The 11501-nt window shown below is 46.0% G+C and overlaps 1 protein-coding gene across 2 annotated transcripts in view; it reads left to right on the top strand.

Annotated features, from left to right (window-relative positions):
- Positions 1-62: 62 nt before the first annotated feature.
- Positions 63-11501, top strand: part of LOC310668967 (protein ATP1B4-like) — a 91197-nt gene continuing 79758 nt past the window's right edge. Inside the window, exon 1 of one of the 2 annotated variants that reach the window (XM_083422325.1) lies at positions 63-167. In XM_083422325.1, coding sequence (XP_083278451.1) covers positions 125-167 — 43 coding nt within the window. In that variant the 5' untranslated portion in view covers positions 63-124. The remainder of the gene's footprint in view (positions 168-11501) is intronic. The other variant, XM_083422329.1, reaches the window with a different exon arrangement.

The following is an 11501-nucleotide window of genomic DNA, read 5'->3' as shown; positions in this document are numbered from 1 at the left end:
TCTACGGTCACCCTCTGCATCCGGGCGCAACACCGTATAGCACTGGTGCTGCTACAAGGTGCCTCGCAATAGTTCCTAGAGACGGTTCCTTTGTGCTTGGATGGGCTGCAGCCCCTAAGGAGCGATGGAGGCTGGCGCCATGACCGAGGCGGGAGGCCAAACTCCAGGTGAGAACAACCTTTCCTCGCAGTTCATTGCGCTTCGGAGGTGCGGCTAAGGAGCCGGGCAAGCAACTGAGAAAGGTGGGGAGGGGGGAGGTTTATTAGGGACCATTTGACCCAACCCCTTTGGATAAAAGAAAAAGCGAAGCAAGGTCTGGCTGGGTTGCTGCGCGCCTTTCTTTTCTGTGGGGTGCAGATACCCTTCCTCCAAATATTGGGGATCATTTTTTTAAAAAATAGGACTAAGAACTGAAGGGCTTGTTACGTTTTCTGATTCTGGATAGCAAAATGTAGGAATAAAAATTAGTTCTCTTGGCGTTAAGAACCATCTCAGTACCTGTTATCACACCTACCACATAAGAGTCTCTCAGATATAAACACACACAAACATACACGCACACACACAAATCCATACGTTCATAAAACTTTTTATCTCTACAGATTAGTTGAACTGGCAATTCTGTTTTTCAGCTAAGCTTTACCAGGGCTGAGATCCACAAAACCCATAAAGGAAAACAGTGTTTTGATAGTCAGCATTTTGATACCTATCATACATGCAGGATAGGTGGCAGATTCATTGTTCATTTTGAAGTTCTGGAATGTGATTCTCAGGATAGGTTGGATCCTAAAAGTTACTAGAGAACATTGTTGGGAAGCTACACAAATACTTCTCTTGTACCCTAAATGTAGACAACATAATTAGGAAGAAGTTTCATAGAACTGTAGAGTTGGAAGAGATGCTGCAGATCATCTAGCCCAACCCCCTTCAATACAGGAATGTGTAGCATATTGGGATTGAACCTGCGACCCTGGTGTAATCAGCTCCATGCTCTAACCCAGTGGTTCCCAATTAGCTAATTACTGAGGGACCCCCCTATTTTTCAAAAGCCAAGCCACAGACCCCCTATTCTCAAAAAGCAATTTTCTTAACAAAATGTGGGGTAGTGCCTAATAAGCAAAGGATTTTAGGTATACTGAAAAACAGGCTAGGGCTGAGCAATATCTGGTTTTTAACATTGTGACACATATTGCTAAACCTTGCGATATTCTGATACCTGAAATTGGGGGTGAGGGAAGGAGCAGTCACATAGATCCAGTGGGTGGGGTGCGTGCAGATCAGGCGTGGGGGTGAGGGAAGGAGCAGTCATGGAGATCAGAATGGGTTGGGGGCGGGGAGAAGAGGAAGCGGAGTCACCTCCACCACATTGTTTGAGGGGGATGCGATGGGATGGGAATGGGTGGTGCATCAAGCCCCCTTCAATGGGACAGCCAGCAGTGGCAGCCAGCTAAGATGCACGTCCAGTGGGGCTGCTGCTCCTTTCCTGCTGACTGAGAAAAGCTGCTGCACCTCAATGCCAGGGAAGATAGTGCCATGGTGCCTTGAAGTAAAGGTGATCAGTTGCTCTGTTTGTCAGCATGAGTGAAAGGCAGCGCCTCACAGTTAGATACCCTGTTTTCCCTCAGTGTGAGGGAAGACTGCAGTGTTATAGGCTTCCTTTGTCTCCCTCAGCACGAGGAAGGCAAGCTCAGATCAGCAGTGTTAAGGGCTGAGTTCATCATGTGGTATCAGCCTTGAAAGTGGCTGCCCTGCTCTTCCTTGCGTGAGGAGCAATATATTGCTGCGCATTGCTGGGTCAAAATTGTTATCGTGATGTGATATCCAAACCGATTTTGGCCAATTTGTTGAAAAATCACATCACTAAACAGACCATAAAATTTGAAATATTACCATGCAAAAATGACCCAAAATATAGTTTGGGTCCCCGAACCCCCTGGGTGTGTTCTGCAGACCCCCAGGGATCCCCAGACCCCTAATTGGGCGCCACTGCTCTAACCAACAGAGCTTTCCTAGTGCAGTTCAACAAGCGTTCTTCATTATGTGTTTGGGACTAAAGAAATTACAGTGCTTATAACGCTTCTCCCTACGCCTTCCCATTTTGCGAAAGATGAAATATCATTAGCACCTTAGGCAACTGAGAGAAATTTTATTTGAAGCCTCTCTTACAGGAGTAATAATAAAAATGTGAACATTAGCTGGGCTGAAGTATAATAGGTAGAGTTATTTGATTCACTTCAGTTAAAGCCGCCTTCTTTGGCAATTACTTGTAGCTGAGTAAGATTGTCTTCCATGAACACGGTTTTAACAGTGAGTCCGTAAGTGACTGTGGAGGCCAATTCTGGATCCACACATCCTTCCACATAGGTTTCTGGGCAGGAGTTGAACATGGTGAGGGTTTGCCAAATGTGCCTTCCTCTTAGCATGTTTCCCCCTTTTGTCCTGAATTCAAGTGTCTTCAAAGCCCATGACACCTTTGGTAAAGGCTGTTCTCCAATTGGAGCACTTGCAGGCCAGTGTTTCCCAGGTGTCGGTGTTTATACTACTTTTTAAAGATTTGCCTTGAGAGAGTCTTTAAATCTCTTTTGTTGATCACCAGCATTACACTTTCCATTTTTAAGTTTGGAATAGAGTAGTTGCTTTGGAAGACGATAATCAGGCATCCGAACAACATGACCAGTCCAACGAAGTTGATGTTGAACAATCATTGCTTCGACACTGGCGATCTTTGCTTCTTCCAGTACACTGGCATTAGTTTGCCTGTCTTCACAAGTGATGTGTAGAATTTTTCATAGACACCATTGATGGAATCTTTCGAGGAGATGGTGTTTATAAGAGGTGCATGTTTCACAAGCATACAGTTGGTAGTACAATAGTAGTGTACAAGCATTTTTGTTTCCCTGCGACTGTCCTGGTCCTCAAACACTCTGCACTTCAATCTGGAGAAAGCTGCACTCGCAGAGCTCAGGTGATGTTCGCTTTTGGCATCAGTGTTGGCCCTTGTAGAAAGATAACTGCCCAGGTAGGAGAAGTGATCAACAGTTTCCAACGTTACACCATTGGGTTGGATTTGTGGCACTGCAGAGGGGTTGCTTTGTGCTTGTTGGTGCAGCACTTTGGTTTTTTGGATGTTGAGTGAAAGGCCAAGCTTTTTGTAAGCTTGCATGAAGATATTTAAGATGGTTTGGAGGTCATCCTCTAAGCATACTGAAGCTCTATGACAGAAGTTAAGGTAACCTTACTATTTGCTTTCAGCCTACTCAGATTAAAGAGCTTTCTATCTGTTTGATATATGATTTCTACTCTGGTGGGGAGTTTCCTTTCGTGTAGGATCATGGCAATGAAAATAATGAATAGAGTTGGGACGATAGCACAACCCTGTTTATCACCTGGTCCTAATGTGAATGGTTCACTTTGAGAACTATTGCTGTTGTTGCTGTCATATCATCATGGAGGAGCCAAAGGATGTTCACAAATTTATCTGGGCAGCCAATTTTCAGAAGGACAGGCCACAGGGCAATACGATTTATAGTGTTGAAGGTCTTAGTCAGGTCAGTAAACACCATATACAGGGGCTGGTTTTGTTCTCTGCATTTTTCTTGAAGCTGTCGAGTGGTGAGAATCATGTCCACTGTCCCCCTAGAAGGTCTAAAACCATTTTGGGATTCAGGAAGGGTAGCCTCGGATATTGTTAAGAGATGGTTTGCTAAGATCCTTGCCAGAATTTTGCTGGCCGCAGCTAATAAAGAAATGCCTCAATAGTTTCCACAATCCATTCTGTCACTTTTTGATCATTTTGGCATCCCTAAAGTCTGCTGGGATCTCCACTCTCTCCCAGATTTTTTTGATGAGCTTGTGAAGTTGTTGTGTAAGTTCAGTTCCACCCACTTTGAAGATTTCGGCAGGTATCCCATCAGTTCCGCTGGCTTTGTTGTGTTTCATTTGGTTAATAGCTGTACATAGCTCTCCCAGATTTGGAAACCATCGACCCTGACATCCTTCTGGACCGTCTAGAGGAGCTTGGAGCTGGGGGCACTGTTATATAGTGGTTCTGCTCCTTCCTCCTAGGCCGTGTCCAGAAAGTGGTGTTGGGGATTGAGTGTTCAGTCCCCTGGGTTCTCACTTGTGGGGTGCCTCAGGGTTCTGTCCTCTCCTCCATGCTTTTTAACATCTATATGAAGCCGCTGGGAGAAATCATCAGGGTGTTTGGGCCGGGTGTTCATCAGTATGCGGATGATACCCAGCTCTACCTCACCAGTGAAGGCGGTGAATGTCCTGTGTGAGTGTCTGAAGGCTAACAAATTGAGGCTGGTTGTATTGATATGGGGCTATCTGTTTAGCCCATTTTAGTGTTGGCTAAGTTTTTAAAAAAATCTTTTTCGATGTTTTAACTGTGTACTGACAAATGTTCCTTTTGCTGACTGACGGTCGAATAAAAAGGTTGATTGATTGATTGAGGCTGAATCTTGACAAGACAAAAGTAATGTTTTGGGGGGGACAGGGGTTGGGCAGGTGTGGAGGACTCCCTGGTCCGGAATGGGGTAACTGTGCTCATGAAGGACCATGTGCACAGTCTGGGAGTCATTTTGGACTCACAGCTGTCCATGGAGGCGCAGGTCAGTTCTGTGTCCAGGGCAGCTGCCTACCAGTTCCATCTGGTACGCAGGCTGAGACCCTACCTGCCTGCAGACTGTCTCGCCAGAGTGGTGCATGCTCTAGTTATCTCCCGCTTGGACTACTGCAATGCACTCTACTTGGGGCTACCTTTGAAGGTGACCTGGAAACTACAACTAATCCAGAATGTGGCACCAAGACTCCTGACTGGGAGTGGCCGCTGAGTCCATATAACACCGGTCCTGAAAGACCTACATTGGCTCCCAGTACGTTTCTGAGCACAATTCAAAGTGTTGGTGCTCACCTTTAAAGCCCTAGATGGCCTTGGCTCAGTATACCTGAAGGAGTGTCTCCACCCCCATCGTTCACTGAGGTCCAGCTCTGAGGGTGGTTCCCTCCCTGCGAGAAGTGAGATTACAGGGAACCAGGCAGAGGGCCTTAGTAGTGGTGTCCGCCCTGTGGAACGCCCTTCCAATAGTTGTCAAGGAAATAAAAAGCTATCTGACTTTTAGAATACATCTAAAGGCAGCCCTATTTAGGGAAATTTTTAATGTTTAGTGTTTTATCATGTTTTTAATATTCTGTTGGGAGCTGCCCAGAGTGGCTGGGGAAACCCCACCAGATGGGTGGGGTATAAATAAAAAAATTATTTATTTATTTATTTATTTCTATCTCTTTGCCAGATCTGAAAAGCCTTCCTTTTCTTGTCAATAATGTCTCCAATCTTACTGTTATTCTCATCAAACCAGTCCTGGTGTTTCTTGGTTTAGTATCCAATAGTTTGTTCAAATGCTGCAGTAATGGATGTTTTTAGCTTGGTCCAGTGTTCCTCAATGTTATCAGGGAACTCCAAATGCAGATGGTCCTTAAGAGTCGTTTGGAAGCAATCTTGAGGGGCTTGAGTGTTCGTTTTGCACCTTGGTTTCCTACCTTGAAGCCTACGTTGTGGTATAATCTTGATAGCCATCGTGCAGTGTATTAATCAGTGATCTGTCCAGCAGTTGTCAACACTCGTCATAGCTCTGGTAAGGAGCACATAACAGCGATCTTCTACTCGGACAATTACATAGTCTAAGAGGTGCCAGTGGTTCAACTGAGGGTGCCTCCATGATGTTTTAAGTTTTGTTGTTGTTGAAAGAGTGTGTTGGTAATAACAAGGTTGTGTGCTGCACATATAGTCAAAAGTAAGATTCTGTTCTGGTTGCTGTTGCCAGTTCCTTCTTTCCCAATAGTCCAAGGCTACAGATCGAAATCTTGCCCAACTTTTGCATTAAAATCACCCAGGAGAATAACCTTATCCACCTTAGGTGTCTCTGAGAGGATGGTATCCAGCTGAGAGTAAAAAAAAAAATCTTTAATGCCTTCATTGGCATCCGTTGTTGGTGCATAAGCGCTTAGAATCGTAGTCTGATGGTTTATGGTGAGTTTTATTTGAAGGTTGAAAGTTGCTCATTAATGCTGATAGGGACTTTTGACAAGAGCTTCACAAGCTCTTTTTTGATAGCAAAGCCTGCTCCATGTATTCAATGTTCTTGTTCAGGTAGACCAGGGGTCTGCAACCCGCGGCTCCAGAGCCGCATCTAGCTCTTTTACACCTTTGCCACGGCTCTGGGGCAGATACTAGCGAGGGGAGGAGGCGCATTGTGCACCCCGACACTCCCCACTATGGCGGGCGCTGTACTGGCTGTGACGTCGCATGGGGGCAGTGCGTGCGTTAGTCACGCACCGTCCCGACGTCACCTTCCCACCCGCTGTCAGATCGGAGGGCAGCAGCATGCATGCTTTAAATGTCGCAATGGTTTTGCGGCTCCCATGTTTTTTTTCCTTCGGAAACGGGTCCAAATGGCTCTTTTTGTCTTAAAGGTTGCAGACCCCTGAGGTAGACCTTTCCAGAAGACGTGTAGCCTCCTTTCCGTTCTTCAATTGTCCCTCACCAGCTCTTCGAGTTTCTTGAAGCACTGCAATATTGATGTTAAAACGTCGCAGCTCTCTTGCAATGATGGCAGTTCAGCGTTCAGAATGCTCATCGTCTGTGTTATCCAACAAAGTCCATATATTCCATGTTCCAAAGATCAATTACGACCCCTGGGTGACCCCACTGTGCAAGGTAATCCAGTCAGGGAAATAGGGAGGCAGACTATGTTTACGGCACTTTTTCTAGCCCCTCCCTCTTTTTGGGATGAGCAGACAGAGTGGATCCTAAATAGGGCTGCTCAGTCATGGATATAGGTGCTCAACTGCCTCATTCCTTGAGTCAGAGTGACTGAATCTGTATCCACCGCCCATGTACTGGTTCAAGACTAGGGGCTTCCAGATTTCACAGTCCTGCCCCTGTTACCATTTGCCGATCACCATGGGACTTTTGGGGTTTGGGATGGGTTTTTGGAAGACACCTGTGCATGAATTTGTTTTATGTGTCTAGAATCATAGAATCATAGAATCATAGAATCATAGAGTTGGAAGAGACCACAAGGGCCATCGAGTCCAACCCCCTGCCAAGCAGGAAACACCATCAGAGCACTCCTGACATATGGTTGTCAAGCCTCTGCTTAAAGACCTCCAAAGAAGGAGACTCCACCACACTCCTTGGCAGCAAATTCCACTGTCGAACAGCTCTTACTGTCAGGAAGTTCTTCCTAATGTTTAGGTGGAATCTTCTTTCTTGTAGTTTGTATCCATTGCTCCGTGTCCGCTTCTCTGGAGCAGCAGAAAACAACCTTTCTCCCTCCTCTAGGTGACATCCTTTTATATATTTGAACATGGCTATCATATCACCCCTTAACCTCCTCTTCTCCAGGCTAAACATGCCCAGCTCCCTTAGCCGATCCTCATAAGGCATCGTTTCCAGGCCTTTGACCATTTTGGTTGCCCTCCTCTGTACACGTTCTAGTTTGTCAGTGTCCTTCTTGAACTGTGGTGCCCAGAACTGGACACAGTACTCCAGGTGAGGTCTGACCAGAGCAGAATACAGTGGCACTATAACTTCCCGTGATCTAGATGCTATACTCCTATTGATGCAGCCCAGAATTGCATTGGCTTTTTTAGCTGCCGCGTCACACTGTTGGCTCATGTTAAGTTTGTGGTCAACCAAGACTCCTAGATCCTTTTCACATGTACTGCTCTCAAGCCAGGTGTCACCCATCTTGTATTTGTGCCTCTCATTTTTTTTGCCCAAGTGCAATACTTTACATTTCTCCCTGTTAAAATTCATCTTGTTTGTTTTGGCCCAGTTCTCTAATCTGTCAAGGTCGTTTTGAAGTGTGATCCTGTCTTCTGGGGTGTTAGCCACCCCTCCCAGTTTGGTGTCATCTGCAAATTTGATCAGGATGCCCTTGAGTCCATCATCCAAGTCGTTGATAAAGATGTTGAATAAGACCGGGCCCAAGACAGAACCCTGTGGCACCCCACTAGTCACTCTTCTCCAGGATGAAGAGGAACCATTGATGAGCACCCTTTGGGTCCGGTCAGTCAGCCAGTTACAAATCCACTGAGTGGTAGCATAGTCAAGACCGCATTTTACCAGCTTCTTTACAAGAATATCATGGGGCACCTTGTCAAATGCCTTGCTGAAATCAAGGTAGACTACATCCACTGCGTTCCCTTCATCTACCAGGCTTGTAATTCTGTCAAAAAATGAGATCAGGTTAGTCTGACATGACTTATTTTTCAGAAATCCATGCTGACTATTGGTGATCACAGCATTCCTTTCTAGGTGCTCACAGATTGTTTGCTTAATGATCTGCTCCAGAATCTTCCCTGGTATTGATGTTAGACTGACTGGGCGGTAATTATTTGGGTCCTCTCTTTTCCCCTTTTTGAAAATAGGGACAACATTTGCCCTCCTCCAGTCTGCCGGGACTTCGCCTGTTCTCCAGGAATTCTCAAAGATGACTGCCAGTGGTTCTGAGATCACATCTGCCAGTTCTTTTAATACTCTTGGATGCAGTTCATCTGGCCCTGGAGACTTGAATACATCTAAACTAGCCAAGTATTCTTGTACTATCTCCTTAGTTATTCTGGGCTGTGTTTCCTCTGCTGAATCATTTCCTCCAAATTCTTCAGGTCGGGCATTGTTTTCTTTATCGGAGAAGACTGAGGCAAAGAAGGCATTGAGGAGTTCAGCCCTTTCTGTGTCCCCTGTTTGCATTTCACCATCTTCTCCTCTGAGTGACCCCACTGTTTCTTTGTTCTTCCTTTTGCTACGAACATACCCATAGAAGCCTTTTTTGTTGCTTTTAACCTCTCTAGCAAGCCTGAGTTCATTCTGTGCTTTAGCTTTTCTGACTTTGTGTCTACACGTGCTGGCTATTTGTTTGAATTCCTCTTTGGTGGTTTCCCCCCTTTTCCATTTTTTGTACACATCCTTTTTTAATCTTAACTCAGTTAAAAGTTCTTTAGATAGCCACCCTGGCTTCTTTAGGCACCTTCCATGTTTCCGTCTCATTGGTATTGCCTGAAGTTGTGCTTTTACTATCTCCCTCTTAACAAACTCCCAGCCATCATGAACTCCCTTTCCTTTTAGTATTACTGTCCATGGGATCTCACCCAGCACTTCCCTAAGTTTTATGAAGTCGGCTTTCTTAAAGTCAAGAAATTGAGTCCTAGTATGCTTGGCTGCTCCCTTCCGTTGTATAGTAAACTTCAGAAGAGCATGATCACTTGCGCCTAATGATCCTTCCACTTCTACCCTATTAACCAGGTCATCGACATTGGTTAGGACCAGATCTAAAATGGCTGTTCCTCTTGTTGCTTCTCCCACTTTCTGGACAATGAAGTTGTCTGCAAGGCCAGTGAGGAATCTGTTTGACCTTATGCTCTTGGCTGAGTTTGACATCCAACAAATATCTGGGTAATTGAAGTCCCCCATTACTACTATCTCCCTTCCTTTTGCATGCTTGGCCATCTGTTCCAGGAAGGCATCATCTATGTCCTCCGTTTGGCTTGGGGATCTATAGTAAACTCCCACAATGAGGTCACTATTATTCTTCTCTCCCTTAATTTTGACCCAAATGCTCTCACTTTGGCTTTGAGGTTCTAAATCTTGGATCTCTTCACAGGTATACACATCCCTGACATATAACGCCACTCCTCCTCCTTTCTTGTCTGGTCTGTTTCTCTGAAATAGATTGTATCCCTCCATTTTTACATTCCAATCGTGGGACTTATCCCACCAGGTTTCAGTGATGCCTATTATGTCATATTTAGTTTGCTGTACCAAGAGCTCAAGCTCATCTTGTTTATTTCCCATGCTTTGTGCATTAGTGTACAGACATTGAAGTCCATTAGTCATTCCCCCGTGTCTCTTATTTAAGGATTTTTTCCTCCCACCACTAGGTCTGCTTGCTGTTTGCTCCATTTGGTCTATGACATTTGGATGATCATCTTCATCAATTAATAGACTCTTACCTTCAGGAGCACTGTCTCCCTCCCCCACATTAGTCAGTTTAAAGCCCTCCTGATGAGGTTTCTTAGTTTTTTGGCAAAAACATTCCTCCCAACCGTTGTGAGGTGCAGCCCATCGCTTGCCAGAAGTCCATCCTCAAGAAACTGCAGTCCGTGATCTAAGAATCCAAACCGTTCCTGTTTACACCATTTGCGAAGCCAGCTGTTTACTTCCACTATTTTCCTCTCTCTCCCTGGCCCACGTCGTTCAACTGGGAGGACAGATGAGATGACGATTTGTGCATTTAATTGCTTCAATTTCCTGCCCAGAGCCTCGTAGTCTCTTTTGATCTTCTGGAGGCTATTGCTTGCAGTGTCATTGGTTCCCACATGAACCAAGAGGAAGGGGTATTTGTCAGTGGGTTTTATGATTCCTTGCAGTCGTTCAGTTACATCTTGGATCTTAGCCCCGGGGAGACAGCACACTTCCCGAGACATCTTGTCAGGCCCACAGATCACAGCTTCTGTTCCCCTCAGTAGGGAATCCCCTATCACCACTACACGCCTTCTCTTAGGTTTGGTCAGGGTTCTTCTGTGAGCGGTCCGTTCCAAGGTCGCCTGCACATTCCCTGAGGACTGACTTTGCTGCTCATCTTCATATACGTGATCGACTGTAATGAGGGAGAGATCCTCAAATGGAGTCTGCTCTTCGTCTTCCATGCTAGGGGAGAGGACCTCAAAGCGATTGTGTATTTCTAGACAATCAGAGCGAACCCTGGGCCTCCTACTTCTTTGAGTCACGTTTCTCCACATATCGGGCTCCTGTGTAGGTGAACTAGCCTCCTTCTCAGGGGAGTCCCCTGTCTCCTCCTTGGTGGAGACGGTGTGCTCTGTTGCTTCCAAAAAGAGCTCCAGCTCTCTAATTCTTTGGAGCGTAGCTACACGTTCCTCCAGTTGCTGGACTTTGTCTTTTAGGAGGGCAATCAACATGCAATTGCTGCACGTAAAGCTGCCTGCAACCTTTGGCAAGATGGCAAACATTGCGCAGGAACCGCAGGCGACTGCAGCTGTTCCCTCCCCCTCCATCTTGAGAATGTGTCGTTGGGCTTGAGACTAGCTCCCCTAAATCTAAAAGATAGTTCAAACTGCGCGCGCCGATAGGCGCGCGCCGCTGCCCTGCAAACACTGATAAGCTCCTCCCACAGCTAATCACCTGCCTCAACAGAAACCCTGCCCCCTCTGACCTTTGACCAGGGAAAGCAGCTAATCAGCCACAAGAATCACACCCACAAGAAACCCCTTTTGGCTCCTTCTTCAGCCGCTGCCCTGCAAACACTGATAAGCTCCTCCCACAGCTAATCACCTGCCTCAACAGAAACCCTGCCCCCTCTGACCTTTGACCAGGGAAAGCAGCTAATCAGCCACAAGAATCACACCCACAAGAAACCCCTTTTGGCTCCTTCTTCAGCCGCTGCCCTGCAAACACTGATAAGCTCCTCCCACAGCTA

This window comes from Podarcis tiliguerta (assembly GCF_965153285.1).
Source record: "Podarcis tiliguerta genome assembly, chromosome: Z".
NCBI classification, from domain to species: Eukaryota; Metazoa; Chordata; class Lepidosauria; order Squamata; family Lacertidae; genus Podarcis; species Podarcis tiliguerta.
This window is presented reverse-complemented; position numbering and strand designations above follow the sequence as displayed.